The sequence below is a fragment of the Rhinolophus sinicus genome, linkage group LG18 (genome assembly GCF_036562045.2).
Source record: "Rhinolophus sinicus isolate RSC01 linkage group LG18, ASM3656204v1, whole genome shotgun sequence".
In the NCBI taxonomy this organism is placed as follows: domain Eukaryota; kingdom Metazoa; phylum Chordata; class Mammalia; order Chiroptera; family Rhinolophidae; genus Rhinolophus; species Rhinolophus sinicus.
In genome coordinates, this window is record NC_133767.1 from 3,859,015 (window position 1) to 3,879,849 (window position 20,835).

At 49.4% G+C, this 20,835-nt stretch overlaps 1 protein-coding gene and 1 pseudogene across 1 annotated transcript; both read left to right on the forward strand.

The window, feature by feature from the left end:
* Window positions 1-64: 64 nt before the first annotated feature.
* On the forward strand, window positions 65-6,268 carry RPS15A (ribosomal protein S15a). The gene is made up of 5 exons (XM_019753037.2): window positions 65-200; window positions 1,237-1,374; window positions 1,956-2,035; window positions 4,916-5,001; window positions 6,135-6,268. Exons 2-5 carry the CDS (start codon window positions 1,242-1,244, stop codon window positions 6,226-6,228), a joined length of 393 nt encoding a protein of 130 aa, XP_019608596.1. The 5' UTR covers window positions 65-200; window positions 1,237-1,241; the 3' UTR covers window positions 6,229-6,268.
* Window positions 6,269-13,165: 6,897 nt separating this feature from the next.
* LOC141569502 (thyroid transcription factor 1-associated protein 26-like) lies at window positions 13,166-17,342 on the forward strand (annotated as a pseudogene).
* The last annotated feature ends 3,493 nt before the right edge of the window (window positions 17,343-20,835 follow it).

The window sequence follows — 20,835 nt, forward strand, 5'->3', positions numbered from 1 at the left end:
TCCCCGCGGCTTCCCCGCGGAAGGTCGATCCCATCGACTCTCTATTGGCCACCCTGCAGAGGCTCCGCCCCTTCATCCGCCACCTTCCGCGAGGCTGTCCTGTTTTGGCGCGACTTTGGAAATCTCGCGAGAGCCTGCCCGCTTCCCATAACTCCGTGCGCTCGCCCCTCCCGTCCTCTTTCCGCCATCTTTCCGCGCGGGTGAGTATGGCTCCTTGAGCAATTCAGCACCATCCGTCGGCTATCGGCGCCATCCTGCAGTTCGAGCCCCGACTTCAGTGCTCTGCGAGGATGCCGGGCCCCGTCTGGGCTGGGGATACTGGCCTTGTGGGGACCTGGGCGGGCGTAGGGGACGGTCATACTCGAGCGTCCCACGCTGTGTACTCTGGGCAGCCAGGCCTATGGGGCGCAGGCCGCAGCAGCTCTGGCGGGAACCTGAGCTTTCGACCGCCGGGAGAGGCAGTAGCCCCGGCTCGGTCGGCGGCGCCAGGACTTGCCCGTAGCGGCTGAGGCAGCGCCGTGGCTCCGGGCGACGGGAAGCGTCGGGGACGGTGGCCGCCGTGGGCCGTGCGGCTTCGCGTTCCTGGGGACACTCCGCAGGGAAAAGTGCCCGGGTTGGCGGGTGGCTGGGACCCAGCCTTCGTGCCGCAGCGTTTCCCCCTCACTGGGTCGAGCTTGAGAAAGCAGGTTGGGTCCTTACTGCTGCGCGCAGGACGCGGGCTCGCGGCTCCGTCCTTCGCTTTCAAAACTCGAGTGTCTTGAGTTGGTGCCCATTGGGACAGCGTTCGTCCTTTACCCTCTGGTAACATGTCTGTTGGCCGCTGGTGCACGCTTGCTGTTGGACCCCGTGTTAGAAGACACGCAGACGGACGTTTCCTTCTTAATCTGTACGGGTGTCAGGTGGACGTGAGGTAGTGCCGTCCTGTCTTTGGGACAACGGGGCAAGACTGACAGTGACTTAGTTGGTCTGAAGGACCACGTTACTGGTACCGTTGCTGCTGGCGACAGAAGCTCGGAGAACATTCTCGGTGACTCTCGGCTCCCGTTCGCAAGAAGCGACTGTAGATGATTCCGTTTTGGGAGCTGACATTCTGCCGGGGACACTGCGGGACCAGCCTGCCGAGCGCGAGGAGCGCACGGGCGTAAGAGGCGCAGGAAGATGTGTCCTCAGTGGGATGATGGGTGCCTGGCGGCGGTGGCGGTGGCGGTAAAACCCGTGTTCTGTCTCCCCGAGCAGCCGCGATGGTGCGCATGAACGTCCTGGCCGATGCGCTCAAGAGCATCAACAATGCCGAGAAGCGCGGCAAACGCCAGGTTCTCATCAGGCCGTGCTCCAAGGTCATCGTCCGCTTCCTCACTGTGATGATGAAGCACGGTAAGTGCAGCTGGGTTTTCTGTTCTGACGTAAAAGTCCCTTTTAAGGGATTGGTCCTGTAGAAATGGGCGGCAAGCGGACGGGGGAGCAGTGTCAGGACACCTGGGAACTGATGCAACTGACTGTGCTGTGGGCGGGATAGACGGGGGACGCTCTTCCAGAAACACAGAGCAGGTTAAGACTGCTGCAAGGATTGAAGTTTGTGACTCGTCCTGAAGTTTGTGACTTGTTGGGCTAGGTGTTTGGGAGTCAGAGTGGCCTTTGTGTGACGCTGCTGCTGAGTTTGGCATGGAAGGAGGATGGTTGCCTGTCTCAGGCCTTTGGGGGTGGGATGCTGTGAAGGGGCAAAGGGAAAAGCAGTAACCCCCTTTGTAGGGTTGCAGGGTGGGTGGTTTCGGGTGTTGTCCCTTAAATTTTAAATACTATCCTATTTAGGCTATAAAAATTCATTCTGATACAGAGCAGCTGTCCTTCTGTAAAACTGCTTACAGAAAGGCACTGAGCTAGGCGAGCAGGAGGAATAAGCATAAAGACTCGTGTCTGTCCATTTGGTAGCTGCCATTTAATAATGTGTTTTGTAGGTTACATTGGCGAATTTGAAATCATTGATGATCACAGAGCCGGGAAAATTGTCGTGAACCTCACCGGCAGGTTAAACAAGGTAAGAATTGATTATTTTCCACACTTAAGAAATACCTAAGGTGGTGGTAAATGTGTTGTAATTAATTGCCCTTTTAAAACCAAACAGTGGTGTTGTGCTTGCTTATTTCATTAGGTGAAAAACATTAGGAATTGATTAAAGTCATTAATTTTTACACCCACATTTTACTTTGTTCTCCAGGGTTGTATTTGCTCTAGAATTGTTAGTTGAACTAGTGTTTGTGGTGTACGAGCTGCCTGAAGGAGGTGCAGGAGGTTTGGGGTGAAACGAACCCCATACTGATGGTTCTGGGATTTGAATCTTGGAGGGTACACTGCCCATCTCACTGGCTTAAACGTGGGTGGCCAAGGCCACAGATGTGCTCACTGTGAATGACTTGTCCTTCCTCTCTCTTGGTGATTGATTGTTGGGTGTTTCGAACACAGTGGGGTTCTCTAACAATATTGATACGTCTGTTTTTTGATGCAGGCTGTGTGCGTCTTTGAAGTCTGCTCCCTTTCCATTTGACTTGCCAGCATAACCCAGTGGGTCTCTGACCCATTTGACTGTGGTTTAATTGACTGCAGGAATTTCAGGGCAGGTGTCTAAGCGAGTTAGGGTCCCTGAGCTGCTACCCTGCTTTCTGTGTTCAGGTTTGTAGCTTTTCAGATTTGCAAGGAGTCCACCACAAATGGGGGTAAACAGGCCCAGAAGGTGAGTCGTGGTTAATGGCTGGGCCAGATTGATGGCTAAGGTGGTTTCCTGGTCCAGCGACTTCTGTTTCACAAAGTTGCTTCCTTATACAGTGAATTTGCTTCACGCATGGATAGATAATACTGGATGAAAACTACTGGACGTGAAGCCTTTATGAGACAGTGAAGGGTTTTCAGGGACAGCTGAGTGTCTTGTTGCGCTCTAGTTGTAACCTTCAGAACCCCATCCCAAAGGATTTGGAGTCACTATTCTTTCTCTCTCTGACCCTCAGAGTGTTCTTGAAGTAGGAGAGAATGTGTGTCGGTGCTTTTCCTTGTTTTTAGGGGGAAGGAAGCTGAGACCTGGGCCCTGCTCAAGGTCTCAGCTAGTTAGTAACCAGTGGGAGACAGGAATGGCACATTGAAAACTGTCCTGCAGAAGACCGAGTTGACGTGAAAGTTTCCTGAAAAACTTTCTAAGTTGAAGTGCTGTGTATCAGATTCTTGAACGTTGACTGTACGTAATAACATGAGAGCTAAGTTTGAACAGAGCATTTCCCTCATGGGACTCATTCATGGCATTCTTCTGTGGTATTCTAGTTTGAAAAATTCTGGCTAAAGAAGTAGTTGAAATCGAGGCCCTGCTCTTACCTGTCTGATTTTGGGCAAAACAGTGGTTTCAGTTTCTCTGACTTCAGTTCTCCTCATTTTTGCCTCAGGTTCCTTCGTGCAAGAGATGGATATACCCTTATGTAGAAATGTAACGGGGCTGGGAAGTGAGGGAGTGTTTACAATCCATAGAGAAATGAAGAAGATTCTGGTCTTGATCGCATCCCCTTCAGATTCATCTTGTTTGGGAAGGGGGTGCTGGAATTAAACGCTGGGTGCTGTGGCGTGGAGGCCGCAGTGGGTCTTTCACTGTGGGTTGCTTGGAGAAAGAAATGACTATTCCTGTTCCTGTCCTAGTGTGGGATTGATTGCCTTTGGCAGCCTAGTGACGTCATAGCTGATAGGATGGGTAATATCCTGAAAAGGAGGACCTTGTGGGCTTCCTAGCGCAGGGTAGTTGGTTTGGGCCTGACAGGTCCACCTTCTGTTTCGGTGGGTTCAGAGCTCTGCCTCGGGAGGTGGAACTGCTCAAAGACTAGTAAGTTCTCAGCTCCTAGTCTCCTTTAGTCGATGGTTAAGCATCTTGGAATGTTTTAAATGATTGTCTTGTGGACATGCACACAACTGCCTGCCTGCTCGCTCAGCTCTGGAGTTGACACTTGGGTGGTACTACTCCTGAGTGTCCTCAGGTGATGGTTTCTTGGCGGGAGGCTGTGTGCATGGATAGTTGTAAGTGTACTCGAGGTTTGTGGAGCAGGCATGTGAGCAAGGGGTCATATTTAGCTTTAATTCATTAAAGAGGCTTTTGGTCCCACCAGCTTCCATTTTCTAACCTGGGTGATGGAGTCAGACCTGGTATGAACCCACGGGCAAACTCATGTGGCCACTTAATGGGGCTTTGCACAGGGGTTGTGTTTGAGGCTTGACCCGTGATGGGGTGACTGGAGTGGGGTGCTTTGGCTCTTGGAAGCGCTCACTGTGGAGGACAGTTGGCTGCTGTGTTTTGGTAGCAAGCAGGTGGGATAAGGCAAGAACTCGTCTCTTTCTGCCTCCCATCCGATCTGCCAGGTGTGTTTGGGAAAATGGCCTGGGGTTGTAGGGTAGTGTGCCCCGGAAGTGGTTCCCGGCACTTCACTGGCGTGGAGCAGCCCCCTTAGATTTCAGGTTAGTGCTTGTGGCACTTATTCCATACAAACTCTAGGTGTTTGCATTTTGGGTGCAATCAGAAGGATTTGAGACCCTACACATTCACTTCAGCTTTACTAGGTAAAAGCAGTCTGGCTGGTTTTACTTGTCTAAGACTTCGTTTTGGGACAGCTCTCCAGCCCCCAGGGACGCACGTGGTGACCTGCCATGGATTGCCTTGTGTCCCGCCTCATGCTCACTTTAATACTTTGTTTTTTCTTCCAAGGCTGGCATAGTGTTAATTCAGTATAGTTTTCAAATGGCAGATCAAAGATTGCACAGCATAGTCACCCATTAAACATTGAGTTGCTTGGTTTATATGACTGATCAGCAGTTAGTTATAAATGCTGTTTCATTATTCAGTTTTTCTATTACCGGTGAAGTGTGAACAGTGTTTCCTGTTATGCTTTTGCAGTGCGGAGTCATCAGCCCCAGATTTGATGTGCAACTGAAAGATCTAGAAAAATGGCAGAACAACCTGCTCCCGTCCCGCCAGTTTGGGTGAGTCCATTTTCCTCCTGTAATGCACGTTAGCGCCGAGGCTTGTGCTGCACTTCGGCTTGAGCTGAGTGGCCTTGGTACCGCAGTGGTAATGACCGCCTCTCCCAGCCAGCGGGACTCGGGACTAGCTCGCGGGCTGCCTGCCGCATTTCCCTTGAGGCTGCAGTTTCTGAGGGCCGAGGTGGCAGATTGGTGTCCCCTGAGGTCTGCTCTTCGGTTCAGTGCATAGCGCTTATGTATGTTCCACGCGCTCCCCTCCTATGGCCAGAATTCCTTCTGAACCCCAGGCCTCTGGGGGAAACTCGATTTGAAAATCTTGATCCTTGGTAAGAGACTGAGTTCCAGTCCTTGTTTTCCTCCTTGAAAGCTGTGAGGCCTTGGACAAGTCAGAGCCTCGATGTCTTCATGTGTAAAACTGACAGGCGTTCTCTCACACGTTCTGTTACTACCTGATGTAAGGCTGGTAAAGCACTTCAGGGGCTGACACAGGAGGCACTTGATCTGTTTGTGGTTAGGGGCTTACGCCCACGCCCCCCAGTCATACGTTTGCTAACGTGGTTGGATAGACTCCCCCTTCATGGCTACTGTATGTAGTGTTACGAGCGAGTCATTTCTCGTGTCATTGTGATACTAATTCTATTGCCTCACAGTTGGCATCACGTTATGTGTCTCAATCCCCATAAAAACACGACACTGGCCAGGTGGGAGTCGCATTGTCCATGTGACTGTACAGTATCTTGTGATCACACATACATAAGTGGCAGAAACAGTTCCATCAAATTTATAGCAACACTTATGATTTGACCCCTTACCTGAGAGCAGAAAGGGATGTTTCGAAGGTAGAGGAGTTCCCAGTCTGTTGGCAGTGAAGCTTACCAGCCTCGTTTCTCAGTGTTAGCCCAGGCAGCGCCTGAGGAGTGCATGTAGCTGAGGTCTCTGGATTGGAGTCTTTTGGTTCCAGAAGTCAGGTCGTCCCTGTGCACTGCCCGCTTGTGTAGGCAGAATTCGTCTCTGTCTATTTTGGGAAGGCGTCTAAGCACTGATGACTGTTAGTGTTTTTCTGCACCAGAAAGTGGCTCTGTGTTGAACTATTTAGGAAAAACTCACCAGCATTTTTTTTTAACTCTCCATAGTTTCATTGTTCTGACAACCTCAGCGGGCATCATGGACCATGAAGAAGCAAGACGAAAACACACAGGAGGGAAAATCCTGGGATTCTTTTTCTAGGGATGTAATACATACGCGCAAATAAAATGCCTCAATGGACTCTGGTGCTTCACTCGGTCGTTTTGAACTTTGCAGCAGAGTAGCAAGAGCGCCTGCGCACTGTGCAGCCTTTGTGTTACGGGGTGAAGGCCGGTTTCCTGCAGTGAACGAGAAAGCCTTGACGTGGGATAACTCGCCATCCGCACATGGCTCAGCGGAGGGGGGGGTGTGGCCCTGGATGGTTGGATCTGGGTGGGGGTCTAGGTGGTGAAGCTCTCCTTCTGGAGTCTTGTGTTAACCCAGGAGGGGTGGTGCCTTGACAATACACATGTTACGCACTGTTGTAAACTGCCCTCAAAAGCGTGTGGTTAGTTACCCGTGTAAGTGCTCAGGAGGCAGCCAGCCGGGAGCAGACAGCTGGCGCCCACAGTTCCCCAAGGCTCAGCTCAAGGTAAATTTGGATGGCAAGTCAGTAACGTCTTAGCAATATGTGTGTGAAACGGCAGTTAAAATGAACGTCTTTTAAAAACCAGTTTTATGGTAAATCTGTCACAAGTACATTCCTGGAATTGGGGTGAATTAGTTTGCTGGACCACTTTACCTGGGAAATGCTTATAAAGAATTCAGCCACCAAAGGGCACAGTGGCTTCTGTGAAATGTCTGAGGGCTCCCTCCACTCCCCCTTCTATGGCAGTGCTGTCCAGTACGGAGCTTCATGTGGCCACATTAAGACAAAAGGCAGGGTTGGTTTTTTTTTTTTTTATAGCAGTTTGAAAATTAAAATTTTAACAATACAAAAAAAACGAATGGAATTTTGCTCTTTGAAATCGTTTATTGGCCATTTATTTACACCTGAAGCCAACACGCCTTAATACCACTTTTAATAACCACACGTGGCTGGTGGCACGTATTGGACGGCACAGACTGTCCTGGTTTTTGATTGGACGGTTTGGCCAAGTCGGGGTAAAGGCTTGGAAGGAGAACTCGGTCATAAGCTTGTCGCCGGTAGTATCTGCCTGCCTGTCATGGGAGCGGGGTGATGGGCAGCTCACAGCCTTACGGAAAGACGCAGCTGCCCTTCCTAGTCGTCGGGTCGTGTGGGCCACAGCAGAAACAGCTGCTGTAGTGCAGACCTGGTTACAAGGCCTGGTAGGGTGTTGGGTGCCAATAGCTGGCTGATAGGTTGGATTTTTCTTTCTTTTTTCAGAAAAGTAAATGTCACCATTGAGATTGTTGGGATGACTGTCCCCTTGGGCTACTTCCTGCCTTCCTGGGGTCCAGCAGTTCTCAGTAAACACTTAAGTGTCAAGTATGGCAGCCTAGGTGGTGGTGTATCGTCACTGTCACGGGCATGGCTTACGGTGACCTCCCACGAGTGACAGCTGTGAGTCTCCTTCTATAAAAGGAGAACCTACCTCGTGGGGTTGCTAAAGGAGAGCTGGGAAAGCAGCCTGGGGCCTAGGGCGTGGCCAGCTTCAGTAGTTCAGTAACTTCATGACTATGGAATAAGTAGGATTCTTAGCCTACGATCCATCGATAGAGGTCAGGGAAACACCTTTCTGAAGACATGCAAAGTCGGTATCCCTGCATTTTTCTTGGCGAAACACTTCCATCTATAGAGCATAGAGCCTTTGAGCAGAGGCTGAAGGACTGAATTCAAAAGGGAACAGCACTGCCCAGGCCCCCGCCCCCCCAGCAGCACACGGGTCATGCTGTTCTTACGTGGAGGCTGAGTTGCCCTCCCTCGTACGTGTAACACGCCTCCGAAGGGGCGAGGCAGTTACAGCCAGCGCCAGCTAAGATGACTTCCTTCACCCCAGCCTGTGAGGTTTGCTTTCCACTCCTGACCCTGAAGACTCCTGATTCTCGACTCTGCAGCCTAATTCCCTGCTTCCCAAAACCTACCTGCTAGTCCTAAATCCTCAATTGAGCCCGTATGTTCCCCATCTCTGAGCCCTTGGCGTGTGGCTTACCCACCTGGAAGGCCTTTTCCTCTTCCCCAGAGATGTTCCCAAGATCCTGCTTAAATGTCGCTTCCACCATAAATCTTCAAAAAGAGCATGTGTTATACTTTATCTTTCCTCTCCTAAACATAGCAATGCCTTAAGAATAGTTTTTCGTGCTTGTTAAATGTTTACTGTGTGACAGGCTTAATTGTACGTCATGGCTACTATTACTGGCTCTGGTTTTTCAGGTGAAAAAAGTCAAGCACAGCTGTGAGGCCATTTGTTCAAGATGCTAGAAGCGGCAAAGTCAGGATGTAAATGCTTTGGAAGTGCAGCCCCCCGTCTGGCCTTTACTGCGTTCTGTCACCCCTTGTCTTCAGTGTAGCTGGTGTTTCGATGCTTGCTGTGTCCAGGCACTCGGGGTACAAGGTGCAGAAACATCACTGCGTCCTGGTTGGAGCCTGTTAACCTCTGACAGGCTGAGTCCCCCACAGCGGGAGCCCTGTTACTGACCCTGTGTCCCCAGCATGTGGCCTGTCAGAGGGGGATGTCATCTCTGACCCTCACGGTGGGGGAGCGAGCTTTTATAAGAGTGGAAGTCTGTCCAGCACCTGTGCTGTCGTGTTACGTTCGCAGAATTTCATGGCCCCAAAAGTCAGCCTCCGGGTGGCATGGGATGGAGTGGGATGTGGGCATGATGCAGTTCAAGGTCACTGTCCTGGCCCCCAGCTCCCCCCTTTTTATGTTTCAAGTGATCTGGTGGGCAGTGGAAGTGCTGAAGACCGCATAGAAGGTAAGTCAGGGGAGGCAGTAAGTGGACATGGTTAAGAATGCACTTGGCTGTCAAACGCTGGCTGCATCGGTCGGTAGCTGTGTGATCCTGGGCCAGTTGCCTTGCGTCTCTGCGTCAGTTTGCTCATCGCTCGTATAGGGATAATAGTACTACTTCTAGTGCTTGTGAAGATTCAATAGCATGATTGTGAAGTACAGTGGTAATTAAATTAGAGCTGCTTGTGAAATACAGGCTCTCCCCCTGCCAGGCACGTGCACGTTCCACGTGATGAATTCTGGCCAACGGATGAGTTGTGAGCAGAAGTGAAGCGTGTCACTTCCAGGCTGGAGCATGTAGTGACTGGTGCAAGGTCTCTCTGTGCCACAGCAATGGGTGCTGTGCCAGAGTGGCTGCTCTGTTCGCCCAGGCCTGCGACTGAGGGTGACGATGCTCAGATCCAGCGATGGGAGTAGGAAGAACAAGACAACCTGTCAGTTTGGGTTTGTTACTAACCTACTGATACAGGTGCTTAGAGCAACGTGGAATTAGTGAGGGCTTCTTCCATTACACAAAGGGAAAGGGAGGGATTGGCCGCCTTCCAGTGGATGTGAGGAGAATATAGTGTCCTCTTTCTCCGTCACCTTCCGTTTTCCTTTCTTTCCATGCGGCCACGTGATTCTTAGCTACTCCCAGCTCTCAGCCTCCTGACATGTACTCAGTCCTGAGTGGGGCGCCTGCTTCAAACCATGATGAGGTCCCTTAGGATACTTTGAACTTGGGGCCTGTGAGGTTCGTCTCTTTAAAATGGTAGAAATTGTAAGATAAGAACCTTGAGTGCTGTTGATGGCCATAACTCCTGCCGTGTGGAGAAAGCCGGTTGGAGAGATAACAGGAAAGTTTGAGCAGCACAGAAGAGACGGATCAGGTGCTCGTGGTGTTGAGTCTGAGCCCCCAGTTCCTGGGGTACAGCTGCACTCCTGCCCTTGGCCATGTTTGCTTTGTGTGCGCAAGGAATCACTTTTTTATTTTTAAAAAGTGCTAGTTTGAGCTAACTTTAAATTTAAAATAAATTGATAAAGCTAAAGGCACTAATTTGAGCTAAATTCTAGTCACTTGCAAACTACCAAAGCTCTTCAAGGTCTTTCACTGACCTGCTCTGGGACTTCTTGGGGACCAATCTCATTATCTGTCAAACAGGGGCCGGGATATTGGTCCTACCTGCTTCAGTAGTCAGAGTTCTCGGTTGGAAAAAAACAGAACCCCTCCTCTATGTAGCATTTTTATTACATAACTTTTTGCAATTCTAGTATTCAGTGTCAGTGTAGTTGCTAATATAAAGAGTTGGTATCCCTTCACACATCTTGTGTCTAGCGAGTGATATGAATTGTGTAAACTGCAGAGTTGCCACATGTTCAAAATATCCAGTATTTATCAACAGCAAAAAAACCCATAATCATGCAAAGAAACAAACTATGGCCATTCACGGGGGAAAAATGAATAGAAACTGTCCATGAGGCAGCCCGGGTATTGTACTTACTAGACAGAGACTTTAAATCAACTGTCTTAAACATGCCCAAAGAGCTAAAGGAAACCAGGAGAATGTAGTCTCAACATACAGAGAATATCAATAAAGAGACAGGAGTTTTAAAAAGGAACCAAAGTCTGGAGCTGATGAGTGTAATAAATGAAAAATTCACTAGCAGGGTTCAAAACCAGATTTACACAGAAGAAAGAATCAGTGATCTTAAAGATAGGTCATTTGAGATTCAGAAAGTCTGAGGAGCAGAGAGAAGAGTAAAGCACAATGAGCAGAAGCTAAGAGACCTGTGTACACCAGGGAGCATGCTGACATCCTTACTGGGAGTCCCAGGAGGAGTAAAGACAAGCAGATCAATAGAGTAGAATGAAAGTCTAGAAATAAATGGAAAATGCATCTATGGTCAGTTAATTTTTGACCAGGTGCTAAGACCATTTAATGGAGAAAGAATAGTTTCTTTAACAAATGGTGCTGGGACAACTAAATATTCACATGCAAAAGAATGACGTTGGACCACTGCCTCACACGCTACACAAAAATCAATTCAAAATGGATCGAAGACCTAAGTGGAAGAGCTAAAACTATAAAACTCTTAGAAGGAAACCTGGTAAATTTTCATGACCTTGGATTTGGCTGTGGATTCTCAGGTAGGACACCAAAAATACAGGCAACAACAACAAAATAGATAAATTAGACTATGCCCAAATTTAAAACACGCACCAAAGGGCACTATCAAGAAAGTGAAAAGAAAACCAACAGAATGGGAGAAAATACTGCAAGTCATGTATCTGGGTAGGGGCCAGTATCCAGAATATATAATGGACTCTTAGAACTCAACAACAAAAGGACAAACATGGCAATTACAATGGGACAGGATTTGAATAGACACATCTCCAAAGGAGGCACACAAATGGCCAACAAGCTCTTGAAAAGATAGTGTCAATTACAAGGGAAATGCCCGTCCAAACCACAAGATACCACTTCACACTCAATAGGGTAGCTATAATCAAGCAGTGGAAAATAAGGATGGGTGAGAATGTGGAGAAATTGGAACCCTCATACGTTGCTAATGGGAATGTAAAGTGAAGCAGCTGCTGTGGAAAAGTCTGCCGGTTGCTCAAATGGAGCAGGATTACCATGTGACCCAGCAAGTCACAAGAACTGAAATACACCCCAAAGAACTGAGAACACATACTCAAACCAATCCTTGTACACGAATGTGCACAGCAGCAGTATTCACAATCGAGCCAAAACATAGGAACAACTCAAATGTCCGTCACACAAAGAGTGAAAAATCCAAACGTGGTCTCTCCGTCCAGTGGAGTAGCATTCAGCGGTGAAAAGGAACCCAAGTATCGATACGTGCTGCACGCGGATGCATCTCAAACGTTAAGCGGAGTGAAAGGAGCCAGACCCAAAAGATCCCAGTATCTCATGTACGTGAAAGGTCCGGAATAGGTACATCCGTAGAGACAGCAAGCAGACTGGTTCTTGCCAGGGGCTGGAAGAGCGGTGGGGGGATGCTTGCTTAATGGGTGTGGGTTTCCTTTTGGGGTGATGAAATTGTTTCGGAGCTGGGTAGAGGTGGTGGGTTCACAACACTGCTGAATGCTACTGAATTGTACACTTTAAAATGGCTCATTTGATGTGAATTTTACCTCAATTAGAAAGAAAGATGCTGCGCAGCCTGAACACGCGATGGCCGTCGTCCCCTGTGCTGCCAAGGGGTGAGACCTGGTGAGGTCCCTGGAAGCCAGGTTTCTTACAGGTACAGCTGAGGTCCCATCTTCGTGGGATTGAAACACGTCCTGGAGGGTGGATGGGACCCTCATAGGCCCAAGAAAGGGCCAGCGAGGCCTGTTAATCCAAGAAGAGGGGTGTTTCCATGTGTTCTTGTCATTTGGTGAGGCCCTTGTTGAACGTACACCCTGAAAGGCTGCTGCTCTAAAACCTGTGAGACACTGAGGGCCGAGCAGCCCCATTTGGGGGCCCTCTCCGAGTGCAAGACACAAAAGAGGAGTCATTCTCCCCCACTCTCCCCGCCGCCGTGGACCTCTGATAGAGAATGCAGCCCCTTCCAGGAGCAGATGCTTCCTGATGGGGCAGGGCTCATGAGTGACTGTACGTAAGGCGCCCCTTAGGGACCCCCGGAAATGCTCAGAGCACTTTTCGGAAAGTGTAGACCCCTGGGAACCAGCAGGGCCCTGAGCCACTGAAATGATCAGTCATTACACGGTTAATCCAAATGACATGGAAAGCAGGCCTCGGACGACAAGAGGCCCTTGCACGCGTTGCAAGCGTTCTTTGAAATGGGGCAGAAGCCAGTCCTGTCTGCAGAGGTGGAGTCCTGAGCGTGGCCGGGGCCTAGCACGTAGAAGGTCCTCAAGAAATAGTTTTGAATCCATGAATGCTATTACGTGGCGTAACGTCCCTCTAACAGCCAAAATTTATTTCTTTGTCTCCTTTGTGGAGGGGATTGGGAGGAAGGGCATAGAGAAAGAGGAAACCAAAATAGGCTTGAATCACCCGCTGCCGTATCTCTCTCCTGTCTCCGTTCTTCACTGGAAATAAAGGCCTGTTCCAGCTGGCACTAGAATGTGTTTAGAATAAAGAACATCAAGGAACCACTGCGTGACGTGTTCGCTCTTGCTGTTACAGTAACAACACGTGGGGAGGTAGGTGCCCATCTGCGCTTCCGGCACGATGGCTCCCAAAGCACGGAGTACATGTGGTGTCCCCACTTGGTGAGGCGTCCAGAGGACACGGGCTTGTGGAGTGTGATCTAGCCGTTGTGGGAGTGGGAGTGTGTGTGTGTGTGGGGGGGGGGGCAGGGCCTTGAGAACGAACTTGACGGTAGAATGGGACTGAGGGGAAACAGCCTAGCCTTCTTACCTTCGCGCTTCAGTTGTGTCAGCTGTGAAGAGGGATGGTGATGACAATAGCTGTGCTTGTACTGTACCTGGTGTGTGCCAGACGCTCTTCCTACATTACGTAAGTCGTCCCGTTTTCACGTCAGCATTAGCAGGTGGGTACCGTCATTAGTGCATTTTAAGGGTCAGGAGGTGGGGACAGAGAGAAGTCCAGTCCCTGGGCCACACAGTTAGTGTGGGGTGGAGGCAGAGTCCACCCCCGGCCTCGGTTTCAACCACGGCTCTGCTTGCTGTGCTGCTCGTGAGGCCCGGAGTGAACACGTTAAAAGCCTAGTCCTGCGTCTGGCGCACAACACGCTCAGGAAACCATAATAGCTGTTCTTATCAGTATTAGAATCCAAACCCACCATTACGGCTGTCTCCACTCTCCAGTGACAGATGTGCCGCGTCACCAGCCACATTTCCAGGGGAGGGGAGAACATGTTTTGTAACTACCTGTCGAACAGGTGGGCTTTACTTAAAAAAAATCCAAATACCTTTTTGCTGTGTGGAAGGTCACGTTTGCTCAAGCCTGCCCTCCATCCGCCCCAGCCCTCGGCCCCTCCCCGCCCCCCCCCCCGCCCCCAGCCTTCTCCCCCACTGAGGTACTGACCACACATCTGTGTGACTGTCTGGATGTGAGCCAGCCTCTCAAAGGATCTGACAGGTGCCCCAGCGAACACACTGAACACACAGGATGTGACAGCTTCTGCTGAGATTCCGGAGGGCGGTGGGGAGCAGTGGGTGGGCGGGAAGGGGCTGGTGGAGAGACTAGGAACTGTGGGCCCGGCCTCGTTCGTCCAGTTTTCGGAAGTCGGCTTGTCAGAGCAAAATCCACATGTCAGAGAGTGATTTTCTTTTGTTTCCTTCCCCATGAAACTGTAGGTCTGGTGTGTGGGGAAGAAGCTGGTGATTCCCGTTGTCTGTTTATTTGACTCCTGGCTGAATGGGAATTTGCGTTAACGTCTGGCTTTTTCCCAGGAATCTGGTTAAGTTTCCTATTCAATTAGGAAGCAGATTTTCTAGCCTGAATAACCCTCTGATTTTTACAAGTGGGGTTTTCCTTGGTGGAGGCTGTGTGCATTCTCTGAGTAGCTGGCCCCTCTCTCATGTCCCTCACGTTCTGTTTCAAGGCACTCGTCTGTCTGCGCAGGAACTTACTCCCTCATTCAGGCGTTAGGAGCTTCGAAACGGCAGTTTGGGAGACGTGGACCTTGCAAGCCAGGGGTGAATTTTTAACATGCACCAACCATGGGGGCAGTTTGCGCTCCCTCCCTGCCCTTCAACCCACCGGACATGGTCACACAAGCCTCGTTTTTAGCAGGACTTGGGCCTGGGTCTGTGGAGACAAAATGTGAAGAGAACAGGACAGTGTGCAGGGTCCCTCCTGGCCTGATTGGGAAAACACAAAAATAAAACCCCGAACCCTCTGTCGCTCTTGAGGTGGTGCTTGAAGCAGGCTTGCTGAGGGCCATGGGTGGGAAGCCCACAGATTGGATTCCATTGACTTTCTTTCTAACTGGTCCTTTGTCCCCTCAGGGCCTAGGTTTCTTGGGGGTGGCTCAGCCAGCTTCCCTTTCTCTCCCTACTCTTGTGTCCTCACATGTGCAGCGTGATTTGCTGTACGTGATACTGTGGAATGGTTACCACAGTCAGGTTAGTGAGCACAGTCATCACCTCCTGTCATTACTTGTTTTTGGTGAGAACGCTTAACGTGTTCTACTCTCACCAAATTTCAAGGATTTAATACAGTATTTTTCAGTGTGGTCAGCATGCTGTCCATTAGATGCTCAGCATTTATTCATCTTTTCACTGGGCGTTTGTATGCTCTGACCGGCACCTCCTCTGTTTTCCCCCACCCCTGAGACCCTGGAAACCACCATTCTATTCTCTGTGTCTGTGCGTTGGACTTTTTTTTTTTTAAGGTGTCACATATGAGTGATAACCGTGCAGTGTTTGTCTTTCTCTGCCTGGCTTATTCACCTACCGTAATTCCCTCCAGATTCTCCTGTTGTTGCCAAGGGCAGGACCAATAAGTATTAAAGGGGACCAATACTCTGTTATATATACATACACACTCCATCCTCTTCACCCGTTCATCCATTGATGGACACTTAGGGTGCTCCCATATCTTGCCTGTTACGAACAATGCTGCAGGGAGCACGGGCGTGCAGACATCACTTCCAGATGCTGATTTCCTTTCCTTTGTATATACACTCAGAAGGGGGGTGGCTGGTCATGAGGAAGTTCTGTTTTCAATTTTCTGTGGAACCTCCGTGCTGTTTTCCATAGTGCCGGTACCTATTTCCATCCTCACCAACTGTGTGCGAGGGTTCCCTGTCCTCCGCACCCTCCGCAATGTTTATGATCTCCTCCTTTTGATAATAGTCTTCTTAACAGGTGTGAGGTAATATTTCAATCTGGTTTCCATTTGCCTTTCCCTGGTGGTTAGTGATGTTGAACACATTTTCATGGATCTGTTGGCTATTTGTGTGTCTTCATTGGAAAAAAAAAATGTCTGTTCAGATCCTTTGGTTTCCTTTGCTGTGCAGAAGCTTCTTAGTTTGATGTCATCCTGCTTGTTTCTTTTTGCTTTTGTTGCCTGGCCTTTTGGTGTCATATCCAAAAAAAAATCATTGCCAAAACCAATGTCAAGGAGCTCTTTCCGTATGTTTTCTTCTAGGAGTTTTCTAGTTTCAGGCCTTACATTTAAGCCTTTCATCTATTTCAAGTTGGTTTTTGTGAGTGGTATAAGAAAAGAATCCAATTTCATTCTTCTGCTTGTCAATACACAGTTTCCCTAAAAAGCATTCATTGAAGAGACTCTATTCTTAACCCATTATGTATTCTTGGTGCCCTTTTCAAAGAATAGTCGATTGTATATGTGGACTGTCTTCTGTTCCCTTTGTCTATGTGTCTGTTTTTATGCTAGTACCATTCTGTTTTGATTATCATAGCTTTGCAGTATAGTTTGAAATAAGGAATTGTGATGCTTCCAGCTTTGTTCTTTTTTTCAAGTTTGCTTTGACTATTCAGGATCTTTTGTGATCCCATAGAAATTTTAGAATTCTTTTTTCTATTTCTGTGAAAAATGACATTGGAATTTTGCTAGAGATTGCATTGGATCTGTAGATTGCTATGGAGGGAAAAAGAAGACCTGAGCCTCACAGGAATCCCAGTTCAGAGATTGAGCCCCTGGTCACCTGACGCATCTCTATTTAGCTGAAGAGGAAAGACTCGGGAAGCAACTTGGATCAGCCTTACCTTGGGTCAGAAGAGCAAGTTAATCAGGATTTGCCAGAGGAGAATGGAGCGCTGACCACTTTGCCTGCAGGTCGTAGAGCACTGGTCCAGCCTCAGCCAGGAGGACGAGGGAGAGAAGAAAGGGTGAACTCCATTGCCAGTCCAAGGAACAACAAAGAGAAAACATCACCTCAGAGAGCACCAGAGGAATACGAACAGGTACACGCTAAGCATGCTGCTAAGAAACAAGAATTTGAGAGGAGAAAACGAGAGAAGAAACTCCAAGACTCTCCAGAAAGAAGAAAACGGAAGTGTTTAAAATATTGAGGAGAAAGACTACAAAGGGTCAACGAAACTTGAATTTACAAGTAGAGTATCTTCTTAAACAAATAAAAGGAAAAAATTAAATCAGACATGTTGTCTTTAATCAGGGGTTAAAATATCTGCTGTCTGTCATTGAGTTCTTCTGTGTGTAATGTACTTCCCAACAATTCACTAAGTGTGTCAACATAAGCCGATTGCTAAGCTATACTAAATATAAAATGTCCAAATACTTTTGTTCTCACAAAAGAAAATGTTCTATATATGTTCTGCATTAAAAAATAAAATAAAATTATTTTGAATTCTTTGCCCAGCAATTTGTAGATCTGCATTTCTTTAGTGTTGGTCAGTGATTAGAAAATTATTATGTTCCTTTGGTGGTTATATTTCCTTGATTCTTTCATTTTTCTTGCAGGCAATGCAAAGCATTGGTGTCTGCTATTCTGACGGAGCAGTCACTCCTTCCAGACATTGTGGACTGGTTTTGGGGGAAATACATTCATGTATAGGTGGCTGTGAGGGTGCTGCTTGGGTGGGGCGTGGGGGCTCCGGTTCCCGGGGAGGCCCAGTGAGAGGGGAGCCTCGGAGAAGGATCCCCAATGGCCAAGGCTGTGTCTGTCTGCTGTGGACGTGAGGACTAGGTGTGTTTTCAGTGGGGAAGGCTGCACGGGACCCCCTGCTCTCTTTTTCGATCGTGGGGATGTTCCAGCTGAAGGTAACCCCTTGACCCCGGGATCTGGAGGGTGGTTTCATGCAGAGCAGCTGCATCTCTCAGGTTTGGGGCATGCTGAGGTTGGGGGCGCTGGCCTCCCTGGTCCTGGGGACGCACAGCAGCCCCTCCTTCTGGGAGGTGGTGCCCTGTGATAGTCCATACTGGTGATGACTGTTGGTTACCTCAATGGTGACAGCTGTGTGTCCCCTGCAGAGCCGGCTGCTGGGGTCCATGCCGATGACCACAGTGGGGTCCTCTGCTACGAAAGCTGGGGGCCATCTGTGGCTGTTGCAGGGGCTGTTGAGGTCCTCCGGGGCAGAAGCTGTCAGGGTCCTCCGCAGAGCTGGCCACTGGCCATTGCGATGGCACCCACGGCATGGCCGATACTGAGAGCCCCTTCCCTTCTTCCTTCCGAGCCATCTGCAGATGTCTGAGCCCAGCCCATCTCCCCAGCAGCCCTTTCTGTGTGGTTATTCTTTTTTCACTCCACTGTGTTGCTGTAGGCTCTTAATTGGATTCTTGAGCCCTCCCAGGGCGGTTTTCCTTTGTGGATGGCTGTCTCCTGGGAGTTTTTGTCGGGATGAAGGCTGGTATCTCGTACGCTGCCATCTTACTGATGCCACTCCAAGCTGTCTTTTCAATGGCAGTTGTCTCTCGATCTGTCGGCCTCACCCTACTTGAAAACCACTGCAGTCTGCTTATAAAAACGTGTAGAATGATGCAGTGACAGCAGTTCCATTCTGACAGCAGCACCTAAGTGAGATTGTCTAGAGCAGTAGTTGGCAAACCTTTTCTGTAAAAGACAGTAAACATTTTAGGCTGTGTAGGCCACATACGATCTGTTTCCTCCTCTTCCTCTTCTTTCTTTGACAACGCCTTACGCCATCGTTAGCTCAGATGTTGTACAGAAACAGACTGTGGGCTCGAAACCCCCTGGTCTAGAGACTCCTGCCCCCATGACCTGCCTGGCTGCTCCAGGCCTGCTTCTCGAGTCTCTCCTCAGACCCTTGGAGCAGCTTCATGTTCTTCCAGCAAATTCCATTCTTCCCTAAGCTAGACAGCGTTAGGCTCAGTGGCTGGCAACTAACGTACCCAACTGATTCCCGTAAATGGATGCCCTGCCCAGGAGCTTCGGACGTGGCCCAGTGAGGAAGAGCCACTTAGTCTCAGCAACAGCCTGTTTCCCATGGTGTGCGCCAGATGCGGGGCCTGTCTCCATGTTTAATCCTCACAGCCTCTTGAGGAGACAGGTAACTAGCATCATCACCAGTTTCCGGTGGAGGACAGTGAGGCTCAGGTGAGGTGGCGGCCCTCAGGTCACAGGGTAGGGTTGTCTAATTCTGCACCCAGAGTTCTGCTACTCCGCCCTAAAGGACAGCCCTAATGCCTGTGTCACCGTCCCTCACTTATAGAGGGATGCCTGCCTTTCAGAACTTCAGGAAATAAAGTAGTGCAGCGGCAAAATGGCGTTGGAGAAAGCCCACTGGCAGGGCATCCGGAGGTTGGAACCCTTGCCCTGAAGACCCCCCGTCAGGGTGCTTCTGGGAGATGGTACCACTTGGGGCACCCACTCTTGGCGCTTCGTTGGGAAGCTGGTGGGGATGAAATCGAGAGCCGGCCCAGCTTCCATAGGCCAAGTGCCTGAGGACGTGGCCTTTCAGACAGACAGCCGGCAGCCTGGGACGGAGGCTGCCCGTTTGCAATCCTCAGACGCCCGGGTGGCTCCCGCTGACCCAGTGGAATTGCCCGAGTGGTTGTTAGGCCCCTGGGATTGCTCGGCCAGCCGGCCCTGACGGCTGGAAACTTCCTCAGCACGCTGCTAGCCCAGGCGCACGCTGAGAGCGCCCAGCAAGTGGTGGGGAGGGACCTGCGGTCTGGCCCCCTGTGGGGGGGCATTTATGGTGCCTTAACATTCCTTAGAACCGGGGGAGACATCCAGGCCTGAGCTCTCGATCACAAATACCAAATACTGTGGCAGTCATGTGTAGCGTAAGGTTTTCTGCCAACCCTGTTTAGAAAAGTGAGACGACCAAGAGAATGGAAAGCTTATGTCGCCACCAGATCTCGCACAGGAAGCAGGATTATCCACAACAGCCCAACCGTGGAAACATGGCAGCTGTTCACCAGCTGATGGACGGATGAACAAAATGTAGCGTATCTGTCATTGGAACATTATTCGACGGTAAAAAGAAATGAAGCACCGACACGTGCTACAAAACATGGATGAACCTCGAAAACATGGTGCTAGATGAAAGACGCCAGACACACAAGACCACGTTTCGTGTGATGCCAAGTCTACGGAATGTTCAGAGCAGGCGAATCCAGAGATGGAAAGGAGATTCATGGTTGCCAGGGGCTGAGGGAGAAAGGGAATGGCGAGTGACTGACAGCGAATGGCACAGGCCTTCTTTTTGGGCCGATAAGAATGTTCTAAAATTGATTGTGGTGATGGTTACACAACTTTGTGAGTGTACTAAAAACCAGTGAGTTTTACACTGTGAGTGAGTGAATTAATTGTATGGTATGTGAATTACATATAAACAAAACTGTCCAAAAAAGTAAAAAGAGAGGTAAATTGAGTTTCATCATTTAACTGAAAATATCTAAAATAGGATCATTTAAAGATGAAATCAGCGTAAAACATTACTAATGAGATGTTTCACATTGTCTTTTTTGGGGTAGCAAATCTTTGAAATGTGCTGTGTATTTTCCGGTGATAGCACATCACTTTGGACCAGCCACCTATCAGATGCAAAGCAGCCACATTTGGTGACTGCTTCCATCTCGGGACGTGCAAATCTAGACACTTCACGCCTTTCCACCAGTAACTGTCTGTCTTCCTTCTCCTCCTGTACAAGCTCACACAGGCCTGGATTCCTGTCATTTTCTGCCACTTAGAGGACTATAACTTGAGCCTGTGTTTACTCTTTCTAAATGAGTTTTCTTTTCTGTGAAACGGGGCTAGTTAGCGAGGGATTGTGGTCACGGTGAATTGAGATAATCGGTGTGAAGCTTGAATGCTGCCTGGCATACCGTGTGCATCAGTGTTAGTTATTATTTGTTGCTCCCGCGGGGCAGGGCAGCCTGTACACGCAAGTGGGACAGGCGCGGAATCAGGAGCCAGGGCTCAGACCCTGGCCCTGTCGTGCACAAGCTGACTTGCAGAGAGGAGCCCCTTATGTCTGCAC